General features: G+C 37.8%; 2 protein-coding genes across 4 annotated transcripts in view; both read left to right on the top strand.

The window, feature by feature from the left end:
- Positions 1–384: 384 nt before the first annotated feature.
- LOC129260185 (alpha-N-acetylgalactosamine-specific lectin-like) lies at positions 385–4,204 on the top strand. 2 transcript variants are annotated; one of them, XM_054898213.2, is made up of 3 exons: positions 385–947; positions 2,093–2,415; positions 2,915–4,204. In XM_054898213.2, the coding sequence occupies exons 2-3, from the start codon at positions 2,140–2,142 to the stop codon at positions 3,140–3,142; spliced, it is 504 nt and encodes a 167-aa protein (XP_054754188.1). In that variant the 5' UTR covers positions 385–947; positions 2,093–2,139; the 3' UTR covers positions 3,143–4,204. The 2 variants fall into 2 exon arrangements, with proteins under 2 accessions (XP_054754188.1, XP_063955135.1); XM_064099065.1 differs by having other exon boundaries at positions 497–703.
- Positions 4,205–6,780: 2,576 nt separating this feature from the next.
- Positions 6,781–24,976, top strand: part of LOC129283596 (acid-sensing ion channel 1C-like) — a 29,531-nt gene continuing 11,335 nt past the window's right edge. The window contains exons 1-4 of one of the 2 annotated variants that reach the window (XM_064099063.1): positions 6,781–7,483; positions 11,866–12,033; positions 18,691–18,858; positions 19,521–19,645. In XM_064099063.1, coding sequence (XP_063955133.1) covers positions 7,233–7,483; positions 11,866–12,033; positions 18,691–18,858; positions 19,521–19,645 — 712 coding nt within the window. In that variant the 5' untranslated portion in view covers positions 6,781–7,232. Of the gene's footprint in view, positions 7,484–11,865; positions 12,034–18,690; positions 18,859–18,932; positions 19,104–19,520; positions 19,646–24,976 lie in introns of both variants that reach the window. The other variant, XM_064099062.1, reaches the window with a different exon arrangement.

Raw genomic sequence — 24,976 nt, 5'->3', positions numbered from 1 at the left:
TGGCACGAATCGATGCGCAAACTACTCGTGAACTAATCGGGCGCCAAAATCATGCACGAGTCTTCTGCAAGGCTGACACTTGAACGGCCTTTGAACTTCAACTGCCCGTGTCATGGTGCAAACTATTCTTGAACTGCTCGAGCATCAATGCGTGAAGTACACGTGACCGTGTCAGTGGGAAGGCACGGTCACGCCACGACCTACTCGTGATCTCGACGTGAGCTGTTCGTGAACCATTTGTGACAGTCGTGGGACGGCGCGCACTGCCACATACTGGCACGCATCGTCCCGACGAGTTCACGAACAGTTTGCGCATAGTTTACGACCCGGTCGCTCATTTTGTCGTGACCAAAATTTTGAACATTTCAAAGTTCTCGTTCCGACATGGTATGCAGTCACGACGGGTTTACGCACATAGTTTGCGCACTGCATGGTACGACTCGAGTCGTGCCAATGCGTGCCACGGAATCGTGCAATTTTTATTGCCAACCTAGCTATAGCAGCATTAGCCTTCACGAAGATGGTTCTAAAATACATTCACAACAGTTTGAGTATGTTTTTTTTTCTTGAGGTCGGTTTCAACGTTCCATCCGATAGATCATTTTAATGTTTATCATCATCTGACTCTGGTCATGTTGGTTTTAACGGTGAATGGGACGCACATTTCTGTCATGCTATATTACGATTGATCGTACAATTGCACGTAAGTTTACGAACAGATTTATGGAAACAGAGCCCTCGGTCGATAACCCAATGCACTATGCATTTCGTCACTCAATTACAATGGAGTATCATCTCATATCTTATCTTCATATCAATATTAATGAAAGACATCTGAATAAAGAAAACGTTTTCTCACAGGAGAGGAATATCGTCTTCATCCAAATCTACCATTTCGTCATAATACTTCTGATATTCTACGTATTCACTTCTTCTGGATAATTGGTGTAAGTTTGAGTTGTCTTTTCTAAAAATTATGCTCTTTTTATACCTAGAGAACTATTCTTTTATACATCTTGTTGTCTAGCAGCTTTACACCCGGTTTTGTTATGAATATCGACCGTATGGCAACTGGCAAGTCGCTTTACCATTTAAATTTATTTCTTGACGTCAAGAAAATAGGGGTTCAAGAAATTTAACTATTCATATTGGGTACTGAATTTGGCAAAGCAACAATTCATATTTCTATATATAAAATAATTTCATATTTCTATATATAAAATAATTTCATTTGTTGATATCAAGATTTCTTATTCATTATTATTACACACCAAGAAATAGGGGTTCAAATTTGAACCATAGGGGTTGGTACTATAGCAGCTCCCAATAGGTGCTAACAAGTGCAATTATGCTCCTTTGTGCACCTGTAAGGGTGTAGTATTGCTAAATTAAGCATCATATAGGGTGCAGAGTTGAACGGTTGAACCAAGTACTAAAGGATCCAATTGGAACCTTTTTCATGTTAAGTATTATGCACCTTTAAAAGGTAAAAAGTTGCACCTTTTAGGGCACAAACGAGTATTTCTGTGTGCATAATGAAAAAGTGCATTTTGCACCTTTTTTCCACTTAGAGTGCAAGATCACACCCCAAAATATTGGTACAGGTGTTTCATTCAGGATTAAAAAATGTCCTAGTGTTGTTGGGCAACATACTGTCCACTGTGTTGGGTAATGTATGTTTGTAAATATATATATATTCTGGGCAATTATTATCCAATTGAGCAAATTGATTACCCAATTATTAGTTTTTATTACCCAATTTGGGCAGATTTTAACCAATAGTTGTGTGATCAGTATGTTGCCCAGGGTTGGTTAAAAGTTGGGCATTTTATTTCAGTTGCCAAACTATTTTAAGAGTGTATATAGCATAGAATTTCCTTGTCCCGTCGACAATCCACCAAAATCAAATCATTATTAATCGATTTGTGTTAATCCTTGATTAAAAGTTAAACAAATTAACTAAAAAAATTGAAGAGACTATACTTTTGTATGGTATAGATACCACATGCGAAGATAAGTTATATTGATATACACACCAAGCAATGGCTGTGAGCCTCTTTCAGCAGATTCGCTTATCTATTATGACCAACAGATAAAGTTGAGAAGACAAGTTAACCTGTCTGCAAAAGCTACCCTAAAATGGATTCTTTTAAGAAGGTATTTCTTATCCTAACCCTGACGACCTTCTTCATGTGGGTTTCTGAAGGCGGAGACTGCAGGAAATGCCCTGAATATTGGACGGAAATGGAAGGATACTGCTACCAGTACTTCGGCGGTAGACAGACGTTCGACGATGCGAACACCATCTGTCAGAGAACAGGAGCTCACTTAGTGAGCATTCGAGACCAGACCGAAAACGAACTCATCTACCACCTTTGGAAAGGACTTGTGAAACACCCTACTGAAAAGGATTCCGTAAGTAAAATAAAAATCCACAATTGGCGCTGCCCTAAGGTTCATCGCTACAGAAATGTTTATACCATCGAGGCAACAAAAAAAAAGAGGAAAATCTGACAAGCGGTAAAACGGGAATTATTACCAGGAAATGAGGTCTGATCTCCGCCCCTTCTTGAACCATGGGATGTCAAGAGTGCATTGGCGGCGGAAGCCGAACAATTTAGGGGGACCACCAAAAAATTTTGACAAGCAAAAAAAAAGGTTATATATATCAACCAAAAATTTAGGGGGGGGGCCGACAAAAAAATTTGACAAGCAAAAAAAAAAAAAAATAATAATAATAATAATCAACGAAAATTTTAGGGGGGGGTCGTCCCCCACCTCAAATTTAGGGGGTACACGTCCCCCCGCTTCCGCCGCCTATGCAAGAGTGTACTGTACTGGTAAGGAGGGGGGCATTTTTGAACAGGTTGATCTTAGTAATGATTTTTATACTAGTTACCTATTCTTCTTACAGGCATACTGGATTGGTCTGCGTGATACCCATCAGGAATCCGACTTTCAATGGACAGACAATACCCCTTACACGTATTTCAATTGGGGGCCCGGTCAGCCCGACAACGCCGGCGGTGAGGACTGCGTTGAAGTCCGTAACGACGGTGGCAATGATGCCGAGCGAATGAGGTGGAATGACTTGCCGTGCCATCACATCCGGGCCTTTTTCTGCCGCATGCCACTCCCATGAGTATTCATCGTCAACGATTGCAATTTTCGATGTCGGAAAAAAGTATAATTTTCATCGGTGGGAGGGGGAGGGGGGGGGGGGGTGGTTGCAATATTTCTGTAGTGCTACAAGAAATTTCCTTACCTTTCATAGCTAATGGTGAGCATGATTAGAAAAAACACAATTTTATGGACCTATTTAAAGGTCAAAGTCCACCCCAGAAAAATGTTGATTTGAAAAATAAAGAAAAATCAAACTAGCATAACGCTGAAAATTTCATAAAAATCGGATGTGAAATAAAAAAGCTATGACATTTTAAAGTTTCGCTTATTTTTTACAAAACAGTGATATGTACAACTAAGTGACAAGCAAATGAGACAGTCGATGATGTCCTCACTCATTATTTCTTTTGTTTTTTTATTGTTTGTATTAAACAATATTTCATTTTTTACAGATTTGACAATAAGGACCAACTTGACTGAGCCATATGGTATTAAACAATGCTAATTCCACATGTTCAGGGAGGAATTAATCGTTGTTTCACTTGAAAATGAGGAAAATTTTTGAAAATTTCATATGTCATATATCAAATACAAAAGGAATACTAGTAGTGAGTGGATGACGTCATCAGTCTCATCATTTGCATACTGACCAGGATGTGCATATAACTGTTTTGTGAAATTAAGCGAAACTTTAAAATGTCATAACTTTCTTATTTTACATCCGATTTTGATGAACTTTTCAGTATTATGCTTGTTGAATTTTCTCTTTTTTATTCAAATCAACTCTTTGTTGGGTTGGACTTGTCCTTTAACTTGATATCAGGTTTTATCAAAATATACTTAATGTTGTGATTTGGCGGTACCTTCTGACGGCGACCTGGCTCCTTTTTAGCAATTAGCTCAATATGCCTTTAATATTGATACACAAAGTATAAATTGAATAGTCATTGTCTGTCATGATACTTCATCATCATTTTTTGGGGGCAACAATACCTTAATTTTGACCTTGCTTCATTGAAATTATTATCTTATTCGGAACAGTTCATTTCAACTTTGAAATAAGACATTGTAGAAACTAGCATTTCAGTTTTTTCTGTATGGTTCTCATTTTAGTTCGCGTGTTTTATTTAAGATTACTAGGGATTTTCTTTCGCTCTGCAATGTACGGAAGGTTCAAGAACACAGTAAATGTATTGAAAATGCCAGTCAAACGACAAAGAAAAGCTGGGAGGTCTTTGTAAAAAAAATGGTGAACTGGAACAGCGTTTTCGTCCTAAGTTTCAAAGTTGACGAAAAAGTGTGAATATGTTTGAGTCGAAGACAAAACTGCTTTTGATTTTGACTTTTGATTCACCAATTTTCGACAAAGACTTCTTGGTTGCTCATTGTCATGAAGGGCAGTTGACTGTACATTTTCTATATTCTTGAAAGCGTTCTGCGTCTTGGAAGCGAAAACTCCCTATCACAGGGGCGGCTGAACGAATTTTCAAGTGGGGAGGGGGCACAGTGAAGAAAGGCACCTTTTCTTTCGAAAAGGGCACTATCTTAAACATGGCCGTATGCAGAAATGCAGAAATTTTTTGCTGGGGGGGGGGGGGCAGCACGCGTAAATTTTTTGGTAAAGATTCAAAAGCGAGGGAGCGAAGCGACCGAGTTTATCATTGATGCACTTTTGCACTTTGTTAAGTGAAATTGTTGGATTTTGTGCATATTCTGAGTGAACTTTGTGGAAAAAAATTCGGGGGGATGGCAACTGACCCTCCCCACCCCCACCCCCCGCTGCGTACGGCCATGATCTTAAATAAGGTAAAAAAATAGTTCTGGTCACCTATACGAGAAAGGGCACTTGGAAACACCTAGAGCGGGTCCTCTTCCAATGAAAGGGGCAATGTACACGTTCGTGAGGGGGCATTTTTCTTGCGTAAAAAAGGGTACCTTTTCAGTGTTTCAAAAGTGGGGGGGGGCACTGTGCCCCCCAGGATTGCCGCCCCTGCCCTATTGATATAGTTATAATCATCATGATGAGTTCTTGTTTTAAGGATCATTGTTATGTTCATATCGAGCAGAAAAATAGAAGACACATCTAACGAAGAGACATATAGTCTTTATGTTTAGGTGTGAGAGAGAGGGGGAAAGAGAGACAGGAGGAAAGTAAGTAGAAATAAAAGAAAGAAAGAAAGAATTAAAGAAAGAAAGGAAAAGAAGGGAGGAATGAAGGAAAATGCTTCAGTGATAAGTAGAACCCCCCAAAAAACGAATTAAGTAGAAAAGTCACAAAACAACAAGGAAAGAAGAAAAGAAATACAAGGAAAGAATTGTAATTCAAGATTGAAATATATATACCCAGTTGCATTCCAGCTAAGAAAGAAATACAAATTCAAAATCTAACATCCAAAAACACCATCGCTCCACTGGGCTCCACTGCCGATTTAGTCTGATAAGTAGATTAGAAAGGTAGTTTTTTTTTTCTAAAACCCCCACACTCATTCATTGCACACAGTATACACACACACACACACGCCGTCTATTCACGATATGAGTGAAAGGAAGTGAAAAGACGGTGGGATGAACGAGTATCATTTTTATACTACTAGTAATCGTATGGCATTAAATCAATGTTAATACTCATCAGGGGGTGAACGTTGGTTGGATGGTAATCATTTAAATTATTTTTTTGAAAATCTGTCAATTTTGACGGCTATTGCCTTGTTGTTCTGAACGATAATTACGTTCAATCTGAGAGGGCGCTATATACTTTCTTTGCGCGGACTCATTGATACATTTCGGCCAACCCAGTTAGGCGGCAGGCCGGTGTCACATCTGCAAATACTTCCCCACATACACACGCACGTTTAAATATTAATGATAATAATAAAACAAGGATTTAATCTGGGGGACTAATGTTAACTACCAGTAGACAGGAAATACATCTGAGATTTCATATCTGACCACTAAAAGTGAAGGCTGACCTCCTCGCTTTGTAAGTTGGTTTTCAGTTTTCCCATGAAGTTGGGGCACAAATTGTGACATTTCAGGGCGATTCCATACGTGTCGTACGGGACATTTTGACGAAAATTTCTAGTTTCCTAGCCGAATGCTTGAGCAATAAAATATTCTTTTTTGTCAATGATAAAGCTATAGTGGGTAGTCATGTGACAAACTAATAACCAACACACCAAAAAAATGATTATGGGTAAATTATTGGTGAAAATGTTGTGTGTCGTACGGGACGCAGAAGTGTCCCGTACGACACGCAACATTTTAAGCTCTAATTCACCTATGGACAACATATTTTTGTTGGTTGTCAGTTTTTTGCATGTCTCCCCAGTAGTACTTTAATATTACCCAAAGCAAATTGAAGTTCTTCGTTCGTTTGGACAGCAGGTTGAAAAATGTTGTGAAAATGGCTGATTTTTCTAGCATGGAATCGCCCATATAGATAGAATTTTGATAACACAAGCAGTGCATGGGCAAGTTTGGTCATATATAGTCCTAGCCTCATTGTATTTTTCGACAGCAAGTACTTATCATGATGTATCTAAAAATTATAGTCGGATGGGTGGCTGGATTATTCTACCGCTCCATGGTCACGTGATCATGGTGATGAAACAAAAATGCATTGGACATCGACCAATCAGATCCGGGCCGTTTCAGAATACCAGAAAAGGTGTCCTCGGCGCCTGATACATTAAATCTACGATTGGCGCCTTTTATTGACGCGCTTCATTTTGGATTAGATCTGTATTGTGCGATAAAGCCCTGGGTTGAAGTTCGTTAAAGGTGATCATAGAAATGGATTTTACCATACGCTTTCGGCTTCAACAACGCAAAGTAGCAAAACTGTCTTAGCTTCATTGAACTTGCAATTTCATTTAACGGCAAAATTGCCTAATTGATCTTTGTCGAGAGGCAAACACATTACTTGCGCAACGAGGGAATTGGCGGGTTCTAAAAGTCTTTCACAAACACAAACAAGCTTGGGAGTCTAAAAGGTCTTAAGATGCAAACGTGTCATCAATCATCATAAACCAACATTAAAAGCTGATAATTAATTTTGTTAATCAAACACCGAACTCTTGAGTGGAGTTCGTCGATGCGGACAGGAGGCGATGCCTTCGAGGGTAATCCATGTATCTTCAGCACCGGAGACGGACGGGTATCCGAGAATGGCCTTCACGGACCCCGAGAAGGGGATCTATACCACCGAGGTGGGGACAGCGGGTCCCCTCCCATTTAAAGGGTTACCCCCTTACAAGGACAAGGTGACATGGATTGCGGTTGTTGCCAAGGGTGTACCCGATACTGTCAGTGTTTCTGGGTTGAAATATCTCTTCAATGGACGCGAGAACAGGACGAGAAGGTAGGCATTCATTACCATCCCATTCATAAACCCAAACGTAATCATGGTAATCTCAGCTTCTGGTTCACAAATCGTCTCTTTGAAATTATACCTTGGTCACATTTGCTACGGCCGCCGTAGATTCTAAAATTTCTACGGCGAGTAGCAATTCTACGGTCGCCTCAGAATTTCCACGGCCACTTACTCTAGCGGTCACATATGTTACGGTCGCCGCACGGCGTATTTTTTAATTTATGGAGAAAAAAAATCTGCGGCTGACGTATGTCCTTGAAATCATGACGTACGGTCGCCCTAGGGCGACCCTGCGCTGGCCGTAGGTTTTTGACAAATACTACGGCAGACGCGAGGTGGCCGCAAGGCGCCCTTACGGCGGCCGCAGGGGAACTATACAGTAAGTATACCATGAATTGCTTGTCACACTCATGATATTTAACATTAGACATTTCATTTCAGAAAGTTTTTAAAGTGTCGCACCATGCCCATGCGCGTATTCTGGGTGGGAGGGAGGGGGGTTCGGGGCCCGGGCCCCCGGGTAGGCGAAAAGGGGGCGCAAAAAAAAAGGGGGGAAAGAAAGGGAAAGAAAAGGGAGATAAAAAAGGAGGGGGAAAGAAGAGAAAGAGAAAAGGGAGAAAAGAAAGAGAGAAGGAAACAAGAAGAAGAGAAAAGGAGAGAAGAGAAAAGGGGGAAAGGGGGAGTAATAAAATTTGGGGGGGGGGGCAAATTGATGTTCGACCTACATGTAGGAAGGGGGGGGGTCGCCAAATTAATGTTTGACACTGATCTGAATATTATACGATCAGTAATGTTCGACCTAGGAAGGGAGGGGGGGGGGGGCAAATCGACCTTTGGGGTGATTCGCGCTCGCATCGAATGATTAGTTAGATGGACATCCTGTTAATGATTACCTAAATTGCGTAGAATGTCTAGTTTTGGAACGAAATATAAAAAAGGTTCAGCTCGCGCTTCGCGCTCGGATCGAATAATTTTTAAGTGCCCATCCTGTTCATGATTACCAATAATGCTTAGAATTTCCAAACTTTGGGTCATTTTGGAATATAGACAATTTTCAGCTTACCCTGACAGATAGAGAGATACCCATCCTGCTCATGCTTAGTCATAACTTCTCAGAATATTCTATTTTCAGGTCTATACACAAGCTATCAAAAATCGCGTTCGCATTATTTATTTGGACTTATGAAATAAATCTCCCTTAACCATGTTAACTTGTTTGTATGAATAAAGTTAAGATGTTAATAAACGCTTTAGTCTTAAGTAAGAACTACACCCTAGGAAACAACAAAAATCAGCATTTAACTCCCCATGATAATACTAATAATAATGATAATGATAATAACGTCATATTTTACCCAAATTAGCCGCTGGTGAAAGGGCAATATCTTTGCTTCCTGGTCACATTTGTTCTTTAAAAAAAGTGGTATTACATCATATTCATAGATAGATTATTTTTTATCAATTCATCATTAAAAAAGTGGTCTGCAGTTGCCCTTTTTCATGTGATTATGAAATAAGATAATTCAACATGCATTTAAGGCACCTGTTTGCCTGACGAGGAGGGGTCGCCATTTTTTCTGAAAAGTACACATGCATATGTGCCAAAATTATAGGTAGGGCCCCCGAGGTGCAAAATTCTAAATATGCGCCTTGTGGCTCCCGAGCAGATAACACAAAAGGAGAAGGGGAAAGGAGGGAAGAAAAACACGAGGGCAGCCGCACGGCCACCGTACGCTCGACGTACGGCCGCCGTAGACCGTTCTACGCCATGCCTACGGCTAGTCTAATTTCTACGGCGAGCGTAGAAAAGAAAAAATGTTATAACTCCGCGTTAAAATTCTACGGCCACCCCTACGGCCTGTAAAAAGTAGGAATCCGCCGTACGTCGACCCTGCGGCCACCGCAGATTTTCTGCGGCCGCCGCAGAAATTTCTCGAATTCAGGTATCTACGGCCGCCGTACGGCCGCCGTAGAGCAAATGTGACCAAGGTATTACTGTCAAGACCAAATCGAACGGGGATCGGGCTTTCCAGAAAGCTGCACCAGCACGATGGAATGCTCTCCCACCGACTTTACGAAATATTACCCAGCTTGAGCAATTCAAAATAGGCCATCAATTAAAAACCAACCTCTTTCAAAATGTTTATTAAAGTTAGGTTCAATCTATGTTTTAATATTCTTTGATGTTCATTTGTATAATTTTAAATCTACAATTCTGACCACATTTCCCGCTTTCATCACGTATAACGGCCTGTAAGTGTTATGAACTCTCCTATTATCATGACTATTCATTTAAATAGATTTTCATGTGTCAAACGAATATAAGAATAATATCATAGGAATGTGTACGTTTCTGTTAAACAATAAATACTACACCGATTTTCAGGTTTTGTGTGAATTTCACTATCATTTTTTAAAACCAAATATGCCTTTTACTATACCAACAAACACGATTTTCCATTTCTCACTCCAAAATGACTCGCTACTCGTCTCACTCCAATAGGAGTGTGATAAGGACCAGACTAAATATTTTGCATGAAGTGAGCGAGTCCCGTAATGTAGCCTTATATATACTTCGCACAATGTAAAGAAAAATCATAATATTACAATATAATATTTTTTTTCGTATAATTACAGAGAATCAAACAAGCATAACGCAGAAAATCGGTAAAATAATAAATTATGACATTTTGAAGATTTTTTTTCACAAAACTGTATATGCTTAACACATGACTTATTGTCATATGCAGAGAGCCGATGATGTCACTCACTTACTATTTCTTTTGTTTTTATCGTTTGAATATTATAAAATATCTCTATTTTTACAGATTTGACAATAAGGACCCGCTTGATTAAACCACAACATGTTAAAACAATGTTAATTCCACATCTTTATGGAGGAATAAAACTTTGTTCACATGAAAATCAGGAGAAAATCAAAATGTTTCATTTTTCAAACAATTAAAGAAAGAAATATTGAGTGAGTAATATAATTGAGTCTCTCATTATTTGTGCATATAAGTTTTGTTAAAATATCATAACTTTCTTATTCTATCTGATTTTGGTGAAATTGTCAGTATTATGCTTGTTTGATTTTTCTCCGTTTTTTTTCAAATCAACTTTTCGTTGGGGTGCACTTCCCCTACAACGATACAATATGAATAGAAAGGAAAGGAACTATAACTTTAAAATTATGCATAAGAAAAAAGTAATCCAAAATATTTATACATCAAAAAAGAAAAAAAAAATCTTAATTTACGTCAGAATAAAGATAATTATAATGAACCATTTTAATGAACATGAAAACATGAATAATAAAAGGATAAACGATGTTAAACAACGTTGAAATATGAATGAAAAAAAAATTAATAATAAGGTAGGAATAAAAAATGAAAAGAAATCTTCATTATTACTGAGATATCAATTAAAAAATATATATATAATCACGATCAACGTTGAAATATTGATGGAAAAAAAACAATCCTCATCAAAGTTGAATTAAAGATTACAAAAAAAGAAAATTAAAATTAAAAAGCAATTTTAATTTATGTTGAAATATGAATAAAGGACAAAAGATAATGTTGAAGTCAAAATATAAATGAAAAGGGATTGGCAACCTTAATCAACGTCAATGTATGAATAAAACAAGAGAACAATCTTAATTAAGATAAAAAGGAAAATGCAAGAATGAAAAGAGAACGGCAACTTTCTCGGTCTCTACAATTCTTCCTAAAAACTATACCATCAATGAGTCAGTTTGGAAGAACCTACGTGTTTCATTTTTAATCCATTAATGCATTCATGTGTTTTTTTTCGGATGTAGGCCCAATAATGCTTTCATATATTTACATATGCTTTCGTATATCTAAATAATGATTTCATTATATATGTATTAACGTTGTTGGTGGTTTTTTTGGATAAAACTATTTATACGAATATTTTAAATGAAGGCTGCATTCTATAAGCTCTGCTTTTTAGCAGCCTCCTTCATTCCCAACTTGTTTATATGATTATCTTGATTATAATGTGCATAGAAATTGTCTTTGTTTTATCATTTATATATATGATATCAAGATGTATATGGAACAAAATATTTTGTAAATGTTGGAAATGGAAATAAACGAAATTTTAGATTAAAATAAATAATATATTCATATATTTTTGTGTATGCTAATGTATTCATGCATTTATGAGTATATATATAGTGCAAACTCGTTAATTGCAAATCATATTAAATATATTATTCTATTAAAAACTTACAAATTAACGTCTTTATGTATTGTGTGTGTGTGTTGTTGTTGTTGCTGTGGTTTTTTTTTTGGCCATTGGCAATTAATTTTCATTAATTATTTATTACCTCCGTCATGCAGGATGGTATGGTCTTGGGTTATTGGTATAGCCCTCGGGGTGATGACCTACCAAGTGTTTGATCGATGCGTCTATTACTCCAACTACCCCAAGAGTGTCGACGTCGAGATCAACTACGTCACCAACCTCACTTTCCCGTCGGTGGCCATTTGTAACTATAATTCCTTCAGGTAAGAGTGGTCCACGCCCGCCAACGGGATCGTAAAAGGATTTTTTTTTAATCGATTGCATTTGCAGACGATGTAAAAGCTTGTGTAAAGCTTCAGTAAGGATTCAATAACGTCGGTGACAGGGGCTGTGGAACGATTTTGAAAATGGGGGGGGGGGGGGGACGGGGGGCAGTCAAATATATTGATGTACACACGCGTGACCAAGGAATTTCCAAACACCCCCTAAACGAGTTTTTCTCTGTGTGCAAAATAACCCCCTAAACAAGTTTTTCGCGGGCTTTATTTACGCATTTTGGCCCCTAAACAAGTTGTCGCCAAAATATGACCTGGGGGGGGGGGGGGGAGCTTGGGGGAAAAAATACCCTAAACACGTTTGGCTTCTCTTAAAAAAAACTTTTGGGGAAAAATATACCCTTAATACGTTTGACCCCGCGATTGACCATTGACCAGTCTTTCAAAACCATCCTTTTTCTTGAAAATCGGTGTTTTTGTAACCCTTACGAGTCCACGCGCGGACCGCGTCCAAAACTGAAAAAAAAAACACCCCTTTAAACGCGTTTTTTCGGTCACGCGTGTGTACAGCAATATATTTGACTGCCCCCCCCCCGGGGGGCCTACATACAATTACAATTTAATTGTCATGTTTCATGTATTTGTATATAGATTTACCATGTTTACTGAAATAATGTAGACCCGATTGACCTGACTTCGGTTATAGCCCGGTCCCGCGGCGGTCCAATCTAATTATTTACCCTTTACCGAAGTTTTACGCGGGTTATAACCGAAGTCAGGTCAATCGGTATAAGAAGTTATAATTTGTTATAACCTCAACCGTAGAAATATCGTCGTTAATTGCAATGCAATTACATTCATCAAAACACATTCAATATAAATAGGTTTAAGATGAGTTACGAAACTTGTGCAATATAAATTTGTAGAAGTTTTATACTTTTCAGGGAATGGCCTATATATGGTCATTGTATTTGTCATGAAGTGAAAATTATAAAGACATTATTAAAGTTCCTGATAGCCAACGCCCCCGTCATCTTCTAAATCAATGGCTATCCAAGTTGTAATAAATAGATTTAGTTTCTTTTGCTATATTGCGCAGTCACCATATTCGCTCCGTTTTATTCCAGCCCTCGTTAATGTTAAAGCTGCTTCGCACTTGCACTGTGAAAACTGAGAATGTTATTGTTATTGTTCCCTTTCTTGTAGGCCGATCCTTGTCAATGATTGCTCCCCAATGCAGTATCATTAGGCGCCAATGATTGTGTGACAGAGTCTTGAAAAAAAAGAAGAAGGTGGATTTGATTAAAAAAAAACCAGCACCACTAAATTTTTTCGGTTTCGGATACCCTTTTCTCGTATCTCTCTGCACACTAAGAGTATTGCCCGCGAGCTCTTTTTTTGGGTCCAACTTTGCACTCTAGGAAGCTTTGTGAGTGAAGTTAACTATATTATGCACTTTTGCACCGTTAGGCATGCTAATCGGAGCAGAGTCTTATCAATTTTTAGAACCTTTCTTTTTCCCATACTTGGAACCTTTTCTTCAAAGAAGCAGAATGGGCTCAAAACAGCCCATTAGAACCGTTTTTTTTTGGTTCTATAATGAACCCTTTAAGTTTTTTTAATACCATCTATGGGGTTCTTAATTGTGTGAAGAACATACACTCTAAAAAATATTGGGTAAAATTGTTCAATGAGGGTAATTATATGTTCAACCAACACTGGGCATTTTAATTTATCCAGTGTGATGACATTTTGCCCATTCTATAGTAATTGCTGCTTATTTTTTTAACCTTACTGGACAATATGCTTCCGCATTGGGTAAAATACTGCCCAAAATTGGTTGGACGCGTAATTTCCCTCGTGGTGGTAAAAATTGTACCCACTTTTTTTTTTACAGTGTATAGGGTCTTTTACACCATCATCAACCCCATATGCTGTATAAAAAAAAGGACTTAATTGGTTCCTTATATAACCCCCCCCCCAAAAAAAAAAAAAAAAAAAAAACGGTTCTAAATGACCGTTTATAATTATGACCCATTTCTGTCTCTTTGAAGAACCCCTGAAAATTCTCAAATACGGTACAAAAACATCCTTTTCACTTTTCAAAATGTGACTGTCAGTGTTGTATTTAGGGCGCAAACTTGAGCCCTTTTCCAAGTGTGCATTGTGTATATGTGTTTGAGCCTAAAAAAATCATAATGCAATATACGATCAGTATATTCAGAAATGAATCCGGGGGGGGGCAAACAGAGCACAACCGGCCCTCTGCCTGAAAGTAACATCTGGGTGGCCCTTTTGACGACACTTTCTTCTTTTCTTCTTCTTTTCTTTTTTTTTTCTTTTTGCTGGTCCAATTATTTTGGCGTTGCTGCACCCTTTCTAGTTTGAACATTTTTTTTCAGGGGGAGGGGGGGGGGGTGGAGGATTCTGGAGAATACAACCAAATCTTTGTGTCTCCGCATGCATGGCATGTATAGAATCCTTGATCTGCACATGATTTCAATCAGGGTGTGTGTGTTAAGGGCAGAAATGCGTTGATGAACACACGAATGCTTGGATTCCAAAAATGCGGAACAAGCCCAATCAAAACCAATCCATCAATTCGTATCCATGATGCAACAATGTTTAATGATCATTATTTTGAAACTCGACATGACTAATAGCCAAATGGGTATGATATATGTACGATTGAGGTCGCCGTAATTATACCAGTTTGACGTTAACGTGGTTAATGCAATGGCGCCCAGTCTCTGGTATAGGGCGTATTAAGGATGGATGAAATATTCCCATTACTCCTTAAGCAAGGACATTGAGGTAAAAAAACAATAGAGTGGTGGAGAGGGTGGGAGAGGAGGGGGGGGGGGGTAGCGGTATAGATTGAGAGGCGAGAGGGAGAGGGGAAGAAAGGAAGAGAAAGTCAAGGAGAGAGATGGAGACACAGAAAAAAAGAAGGAGAAATGTGAAAGTGAACGAGGGTGATATAAGGGGGGGGGGGGTGAAATAGGTTTGGGTGTTAATACGCTTGGTCAAATTGACAGAGGCGTATAGAGGGGGCAGTGGGCGATTGCCCCCTAATTAAAGTATTGCGGTTAAACATATCAATTTGCCCCCCCCCCCAAAAAAAAAAAAAAAATAATAATAATAATAATAATAATAATAATGAATACACTCGAAAAAAACGAAGAGCTAATTTAGCTCTCAAAGAGCGTGTATAGTGACTGCACTTCGGAGTGCTGATTTTTCTCGCTCAGATTTGAAACTAGACAAATCAGCACTCCGAAGTGCATTCACTATATACACGCTCTTCAAGAGCTAAATCAGCTCTTCGTTTTTTAGAGTGTAATAATAAAATGACATAATAATAATAATGTCAACTTGAAAAATAATGATATGCAATGCTGTATTTTATTTTTTAAGCACTGGAAAGTACTATACCACCATTACACTTGGCATGAAAATACCATCAAACATACCAAATTGTCATTTTTTAAATACAATTTACGTGCAAAATTCTGTATTTAAAGTTGCCGCACTGAGCGCGCCGAAACCCTTGCCGGACGTTTGTTTTTCTTTCACTTTTGCCCCAGCCCACCCCTAATCCGAAACATGGATCGACCGACGCCCTGCATTTTGGTTAATCGATTTCCAATCGATATGCTGGATTTATCCCCGCCCCAATTCCCCAGAACAATGTGAATCTGATATCCTTCATCTTAATCTATCAATTTTGATGGATATGTAATTAGGCGATTGGAGATAGGCTTTCATTTCGATGACTCGCTCTGATTGCGAGATTAAACATGCTCAGTGAGTGAGAGTAATGAAAAGCAAATATTTAAACAAGAGAAGATTGGCGCATATTTGTGACCTTTCAAAAGAGGTCTATTTGCCTTGATCATGCGATAGTATTATTATATCACTTTATCGATTTGTTATTGGAAATATAGGGAGAGACACTTGCTCACCGAACGGATATGGCCATTAATTTATCAAAAATCACGTGTTGATCAGCGAGAATCGCATGATCTGCGTGATTCTGTTACTGCAACAACAATTCACTCTAAATTCATTAAATCCCAATTTGACCACATTTCCAAAATGCCATTATAACAAATCAGCAATGTAGACATGCGACAGAATTTGAGGGACGAAAATCCAAGCAGTCACATCATGTTGAAATTCCTGATGATGGTCTGAAATTAAGAATACAATATTTGAACAGAGCCCGACTCTTTTCAGTATTTCTTCCTCAGTTTTTGTTATGATAAGTGGTAATAATGTATGTGGAATATCCCTATGATTATAAATTATTCAACACGACATTGGTTGAATTCTATAGCGAGATCATTAATTCTTTTATGACAAAAGATTTCTAATTTCTAATGAAAATTCTTATTATCTTTCGTAAAAATGGAAGAAAATAATTTAAATTCAAAGAATGCATGAATGAATGAAAGTTTAGTCATTACCTGAAAAGTGCTATCCTAACACTTTGAAAATGATCTTTCCCTTTTAAATGGTGATATAACGTTTTCAGTTTTAAGAGTGTTGGTTTTATATCTCAGTTATTTTTCATCGTTTGTGATGTTGCATGCGTTAAAGTGTTTTATCCAGCTTATAGCAGCCCCGCCCACATATTAACATTAATTTAATTTACTAGTATTGCACGTCAATCTTGTAAAACCTAATTGTTTTATACACTGAGAACCACATAAAAAAATAACCTGAAGAAGTTTGCATGTAATATTGTTTAAGTAAATAAATAATAACTTATCAGAAATATAATTATTAAAAACTATTCAGCTCTATTTTCAAGGGTAAATAAGGATGTTGAAATGTCCGAAATCACTGGTGTACGCAATAGTTTTATTTTCACTCACCGGGTCAATCGATATTCCCCTTCATTATTTTCTTTTAGTGTGATTGTATTTCTTTTTTTCGAAGAGGAGGATAAATCGAGATGTAATTACTGCAAATATATCACATTATTAATATTAAACTATGATTGTGGGGGGGGGGGGGTGGGGTGGGTTGTCTGTTGCAAGTCTTCAAAAGTCGTTTACCCTGTCTTAAAGTTCGACTCCCTCGTTTGTTAAAATCGATTTATTTAACTACTTTATTCTCCATTTCCGTACTGTTCGAGAGATCAGCGTATTACAAACCTCGCTATGATGTTTGTCATTACCAATTTGCAAGTGTAAGCTCTTTTTTAATGATTGTATTTGTATAAATTGTGTATTTATGTTATTCTGATTTGTATGTTGGAAAAATGGATATAGAAGTGAAATAAAAACAAATAAAATACAAACTTCAATACAAATTGTTATCATTTCTTGGGAGGATGAGGTCACTAAAGTGATTTATTACATACGTTTTTAAACAAATGTATGTGTGAAACTTAATGCACTGTTAACATACTAGTCCTCTAGTAATTTTACAAAGAAAAATCGTAAATTTACAGGATGTTTACCTTTAAGAAACAGACGACACAATGATTTAACAAACCAAACGTATTTATGCCCTGATATGTCACGTAAAATTACAATTTAAATGTAAAACAAAGTAAAATATAATAATCTTTGTAAAAATACCAACGAACTATCGTGTTTTTTTACGTTGATTGCAGTGCATCTGTTCGTATTTGTAAATTAACGGCGACTTTCATGTTAAATGAATGTTAAATTGGTGTTGTTGTTTTTTTACAGTTATTTGGTATTTTTGCATTTTTATATAGCCCATCGTAATCTAACAGTTCATACTGTTTGTGAGTCCCAGCTGCCAGTAATAATTACTGTTTTTTTAACAATCACTTAAAAAATATATTACTGGGAGCTGGGACTTACTATTATTAACGGTGTGGGTAAATATGTTATATTACAAGATTTTTCGATGATGTCATATTTGCATTGCCATGTTTAATGTTCATTGTCCTTCTGTTAGGGTAGGCCTAGATAAATCGACGCTTTTTAAATCTTGAAGATGCTTTGATGTAAAATAGTTTTACGATACTGCACCATTTCAATTTTACTTTGCATAATAGTAGTTAGTTTGTTGTATAAACCGCCGCATTCAAGTTTTCTGCTTAATCTGTATTCTTTATTTTTGCTTTGATCTCTCCGATCCACCTCTCCCTCCCTCTGTCTTTCCCCCTTAACTTTATCCGTTTGTGTCTCCCTTCCCTCTTTCTTTTCTTTATTCGACGATATCCTAAATTCTCTGCTACTTTCTTTTCTTTACGCTTCTTCCCATTATTTAGCGACTGTTTCTTCCGTTTTTACTTCTTTATTCTTCCTTACTTCTTGCTTTTGTTTCGGTTTCATTAATCTTCTTTGAATTTACTTATATTTGAAAATTTATCTTCCTTTCATTCCTTTGCCTTTTTCTCAATATTTTCTCTCGTCTTTTTGATTCTGTATTCTGTAAACTGTAACTAAATTTTTATCCACGTTCCACATCAACGTAATGACGCCTTCCTGCACTTTCTTTGTCTGTATCACTGTGCTATATTTGCATGTATCCCTTTTTAAATTATTTCTCTCTACTACCTATAAAACCAACCTTCCTTCCTTTCTTTCTGTCCATCTCTCCCCCTCTGTCTGTCCCGCTCTTTTCCCCTCCTCTCTCACTCCTTCTATCTCTCTTTAGGAATTCTGTCGTTGAAAATATCCCCGACATGTCAGCTTTTCTGCAGGACGCATTCTATTCTCGCTACAAGCCCGTCAACTTTTCAAAGTACCACGCCTCTCTGGGAGGCATAGACTCCACCGAGCTCTTTGTCCAGGCGGGGCACAAAATAGACAACTCTTTCGTGTAGTAAGTCAAAGTTTTCACACTTCATCAATCATATCGTTGTTGTTGTTGTTGTTGTTTCTTGTCGGTGTTTGTAGGAGGACCCCGCTCCAGGCAGTTCCGGAGTATCGAGCAATGCTTACCGATATTTATCAGAACCATGGCTACTTCACAAACTTTACAAAGTTCTATGAGAGCGGACTCGTGAACTTAAGTACCACAGATTTACACGTCGATCTGGCCCATAAAATCGAAGATTCATTTGTATAGTAAGTCCCATTTAAGTATCGATTCGTGATTGTAAAAGCAGAAAATCCTAAAATCTTATGTAGATGAGCATTTAATAACTTATTTCGAAAGATCGTTTTCTTTTTCCTTTTAAAATGGAAGGATTCGCATGACATAATACCGCGTGATCTTAGAAATTTAAGCCAGATTGAAAATCCATAAAGATTCATGTGTTATAGAAGAATATATAGCCGAGAAAGTGATATTGAAATGCCTCTTTTAAATATCAAAAGCTTTCCACCACACTTCTAATAGTTGGCTGTTAATTTACTTAGTATTATGAAACTTAAGTTATTGCATTTTAAACTGACTTCTGATATTTTCATACATCGGTTAGTAGTTACTGTAGGCCTACTACAGAGTTCCTTCGTAATATCGTTTTATATTTGTTCTTTCAGCGGTTTCTGGGGTACCGAACTTCTGTCTCCTGCCAACTTTTCATTCGATATTTTCGACTTCGGAGTCTGCTTCACATTCAATACGGGCAAAGATGGCAGCGATTTGCTCATGGTAGAAACATCGGGTAAGCCTAACAGGGCATTTTCGCCATTACTACACATATACTTTCTGTAACGCAGAAAACGTGTTTGTCAAAAGCCTTTCAATTACAAAACAGCCTTTGTCGAAAATTGGTGAATCAAAACAACTGTGTCGTCCTGGACTCTGGACAAACGAAATTTTTGCGATTTTTCGTTCGGTCCGAGTATTCGGACGATCTGCTGTCCCGGTCCACCAACACTTTCGACAAAAACCTCAGATGTCCATTGTGATTTGACCTGCATTTTCAAAGGAATTGGTGCGTTGTAGAAAACGTCTGCGTAGTGTTGCGAATATTACAGCCTCACCAGCGAAACAGCCTCCAAACCGGTCTATTGTATGGTATCATAATTGCTTTGGTCGGTCCGCGATCCATTACGCTGGCGTTCGTCAATAATTACGGAGTTTTCGCTCTCACGACGCATTTAAGAACTTAGAAAATGTATTGTCAAATGCCCTTCTTGACAATTAAATACTGTAGGAAGGTTTTGTCGAAAATTAGTGAATCAGAACAGCAGTTTCGCCCTATTTTCTGTATTTTTTTCATCAGCTCCGAAACGCAGGAAAAAACTGCTGTTCCGGTTCACCAGTTTTCGACAAAGACTTTCCAGCTCTTGATTGTCATTTGATGGACATTTGCGATATATGTACTTTGTTCTTGAAGTCGTTCCACGTCGCGGTGCGCAAAAACTATACTGTGTATAAGCTTAAAAGCTAACAAAATATGAGTCGTATAGTCCTCGCCCCTTTTCCGCTTTTAATTGCGACCATGGTATATCAATTACTATTTGGTTTTAGAAAATGTCCATTGTCCTTTGGATTTCTAAGTGTAATTGAATTGATTTTTAATATATCAACGTTTTAATTAAACTCTCTTAACTGAGTGGTTTGCAGTGGAATAAAAGATGGCTTTAGGGCGGTCATAATTCATATCGGTGGGGTGAAAGCTTTACGGGACCAAATGAATGCCGGTGCGCCTAATTACAACTCAGGGTAAATAGCGCCTGTGCATTTGTAACGATGGCAACCACATTGCGTGATAAATTTAATGTTAAACTAACACTCTTGTTTACTTCCGCCATCTACCCCCCCCCCTCTCTCTCCATCTCCCATTCACTGTCTCTCTCCCTCTTATCTACTCTAACCGACTCTAACCCCACTCTCTCTCACACTGCTCTCTCCCATATCCATCCTGATCCTTTTCACTATTCAATGTATTCATGTATCTCTTACTCATGCCCCCTCTCGCTCAACCCTTCCCACCCCGTCTCTCCCAATTTCTATCTGTCACTCTCTCGTATGGAGAATGATAGGGGGTTCTTCCTTCTATCTATCAAAAGCCGTCAGTAGCACAACGAAATGAGCTTAGTATTTCGATGTCGAGTATTCGTTTGTTGGTACATTATTTATTATCTAATATAATTTGAAGAGAGCAGAACACCGTTCAATGGTGCTTACACATATTATAGGGCCTATACATAGTTTATAATCTGATTGTAATTTGTATAGATATTCTTCATGTGTATGAACGATGTCTTCAATTTCCCATCGTGCTCATACCAGTGGATGTGATGACATGCATCACTGGCGGATCCAGGGGGGGGGGGGGTCACATCCGGCCCGTGCCCCCCCCCTTGAGAGCCATAATCAAAATTTTTAATGTAAATATACCGTTTTTACGCTGGTGTGCCCCCCCCCCTTGATATAGTCACAGCATGTATTTTTAATGAGAATATGTAGTTCATACACAAGTAAGGACCCTTTTTTTTGCTTGTCAAATATTCCTCTGGAAAATGTGCCCCCTCCCCTTTTGGGAAATCCTGGATCCGCCCCTGACATGTATACTTCCAAAATCAAATGTTTTCATTGATGACGATATTAATTTTAAATCAAAATTTTTAGGAACAAAACGTAATGTCATAAAGAACGTATGTATTGTGCTGTAAAAATTGATACTCCTGACCAGGCCCAAGCAATGCATTTGCACCGACTAATTAGCTACAACCATGGGCGTCAATCCAAACTTGAGCATGGGGGGACACAATAGCAACATGCAAGCATGTCACTTTTACAGGTATACTTTTCAGATCCATTACACTTTCGTCATACTCCACCGCTACATGTACCGTATGTCACAGGAGCGGATCCAGCCTTCGCCAATAGGGGGGGGGGGGGCCGGAATTTTTGTTCACCCACATTTTCCCCGATCGGCCACTCGAAGTTAATTTTTGTTTGTTTCTTTGAAGGGGTAATATATTTATATATATAATATATAACATCATAAGCCTTATTTAAATAGTGTGAGCTTTTGGTTTATTTTATGTATTTTGTTTTAAAATTCAAATATTTTGGGCAATGTTTATGATCCTAAACGAGATGTGTATCTAACTAAATAATTGCTGCGAGCGCGAAGCGCGAGCAGAAATTTTTAATATACGTTTTCATCTGATAAAAAAGGATCTGTTACCGGCAGCTTGTTAGCCATGAAGACGTTACATATTTCAACTATCAAATAATGCGAAGCGCGAGCTGAAAATTTTGACATTTTTACCTGAAGAATGAAAAAGGTTAAGTATATAACTAAATAATTAATGCGAGCGCGAAGCGCGAGCTGAAAAATTCGAGATTCAAACCTAAAAATTGGACACTCTATTCATATTTTGTAAATCATGAAAATGATGAGTAATTGGAAATCGGCTTCCTACATTAATAATGCGAGCGCAAAGCGCGAGCACAAATTGTTTTATTTATTTTTGATATACGCTTTGATCTGATCTGTTAACGGCTGCGTGTTAGCCATGATGACGTTACATATTTTAACTACCAAATAATGCGAGCGCGAAGCGCGAGCTGGAAATTTTGAAATTTCTACCTTAAGAATGGAAATTCTAAGCACTTTTTGTAATCGTGAAAAGGATAAGTATATAACTAAACAATTGATGCGAGCGCGAAGCGCGAGCGGAAAAATTCCGGACACTCTATTCATGATTTGTAAATCATGAAAATGAGTAATTGGAAATTTTCCTACATTAATAATGCGAGCGCAAAGCGCGAGCAGACAATTTTTTATATTGTGATCTGAAACTGGATAATGAGAACAAGCTGCGTATCTAAATAAACGCGTGTTTCAGATTTCGACCTAGAACATGTACAATTAGGGTAATTTAAATACATTTCTTATCATGAAAATCAATAAAGCGAGCGCAAAGCGCGAGCTAAAAATATGTGATATTCCGCTCTGAAATGGGTCAATTTAAGCTCTGTTTTTCAAGCACTTTGTGGGAAAATTGTGAGGTGGATATGGATCACAGTTAAAAAGAGCTGATAAGTTTCATTATTATTACTTTGAGTTTTGACATAGGACCGGTACATTATGTCCACTAGCGTACCTACGGGGGGGGCAGGGGGGCACTCTGGCCCCCCTGACGAGCCACAACCCATACAAATTTCATATCATTTTTTTTTTTTTTTTTTTTTTTTGCTTGTCAATTTTTTTTCTGGAACAATAACATTCATTTTTGTCTCACCTGCATAGCAGAGTGAGACTATAGGCGCCGCTTTTCCGACGGCGGCGGCGACGGCGGCGGCGGCGGCGTCAACACCAAATCTTAACCTGAGGTTAAGTTTTTGAAATGACAGCATAACTTAGAAAGTATATGGACCTAGTTCATGAAACTTGGCCATAAGGTTAATCAAGTATTACTGAACATCCTGCCTGAGTTTCATGTCACATGACCAAGGTCAAAGGTCATTTAGGGTCAATGAACTTAGACCATGTTGGGGGAATCAACATCAAAATCTTAACCTAAGGTTAAGTTTTTGAAATGTCATCATAACTTAGAAAATATATGGACCTAGTTCATGAAACTTATACATAAGGTTAATCAAGTATCACTGAACATCCTGCATGAGTTTCACGTCACATGACCAAGGTCAAAGGTCATGTAGGGTCAATGAACTTTGGCCGAATTGGGGGTATCTGTTGAATTACCATCATAACTTTGAAAGTTTATGGATCTGATTCATGAAACTTGAACATAATAGTAATCAAGTATTATTGAACATCCTGTGCAAGTTTCACGTCACATGATCAAGGTCAAAGGTCATTTAGGGTCAATGAACTTTGGCCAAATTGGGGTATTTGTTGAATTACAGCCATAAATTTGAAAGTGTGTTGGTCTAGTTCATAAAACTTGGACAGAATAGTAATCAAGTATCACTGAACATCCTGTGCGAGTTTCAGGTCACATGATCAAGGTCAAAGGTCATGTAAGGTCAAAGAACTTTGGCCACGTTGGGGGTATTTGTTGAATTGCCATCATATCTCTATAAGTGTATTGGTCTAGTTCATAAAACGTGGAAATAAGAGTAACCAAGTATCACTGAACATCTTGTGCGAGTTATAGTAGTTTTCAAAATCAGCACTGCTGCTATATTGAATCGCGTGATGCAGGTGAGACGGCCAGAGGCATTCCACTTGTTGATTGAAGACCTTTTTTTTTTTTTTTTTTTTTTTTTGCTTGTCAATTTCTTTGGTGGCCGATTTTGCCCCCCCTGTGGAAAATCCTAGGTACGCCACTGATTATGTCATCATATGAAAATGATGACTATCTTCCTATTTCTCTTCTTAAGCATGAGAGCGCGAAATCTCTTAATATTATGGCCTGAAAACTGGACATTTAAAGCATTTTTGTAATTATGAATAAGATGCATGAGTTGATATATTTCAACAATCAATGCGAGCGGAAATCGCGAGCCGAAATTTCTGATAAACTGCATGTGATCAAATGGGAATTTTAAGTAGTTTGTTTTAGAATTAATATTGAGATAAACATAACTCACCAACCAAAATGCGAGCATGCAGCGCTAGCTGATACGTTTTCACAATCTGACCTGAATAGGGATATTTTGATAACTTTATGGAATACAGGAAAATAATAGGTACCTGACAAATCAAATTTTGCGAGCGCGCAGCGCAAGCAGAAAATGATAATATTCAGACCATAAAACAAAAATTTTTACAGAACACTTTTTAAAAATCAAATTTGCAAATCAAACAAAATAATGAAAGTTAAATTTTCGAGCTGAAATATGTTTTGTATATTGAATTCAAGATTTGATATTTAAGCTCCATATTGAGCAAGATATGTAAATCACCTAAAAGGCGATGCGAGCGCGAAGCGCGAGCAAAAATTTTATATCCCGGCATGAAAGATTTTTTATTATTTCTTTCCAAGTCTTCCCCTTATCTTATTCACTCGTCTTCCTCCTTTTATGTTTCCCTTTCTTTTTTTCTCCTCTCTTTTTCCTTCTTCTT

The sequence above is a fragment of the Lytechinus pictus genome, chromosome 5 (genome assembly GCF_037042905.1).
Source record: "Lytechinus pictus isolate F3 Inbred chromosome 5, Lp3.0, whole genome shotgun sequence".
Classification (NCBI taxonomy): Eukaryota; Metazoa; Echinodermata; class Echinoidea; order Temnopleuroida; family Toxopneustidae; genus Lytechinus; species Lytechinus pictus.
The sequence above is the reverse complement of the archived record's forward strand: the minus strand, read 5'-3'. Positions and strand labels throughout refer to the sequence as shown.

Excerpts from the sequence above, each read along its gene's own strand:
- LOC129260185 (XM_054898213.2), top strand. The coding sequence starts at position 2,140 with ATGGATTCTTTTAAGAAGGTATTTCTTATCCTAACCCTGACGACCTTC. Across the intron at positions 2,416-2,914 it reads ACCCTACTGAAAAGGATTCC|GCATACTGGATTGGTCTGCG; the intron begins GTAAGTAAAATA and ends TTCTTCTTACAG.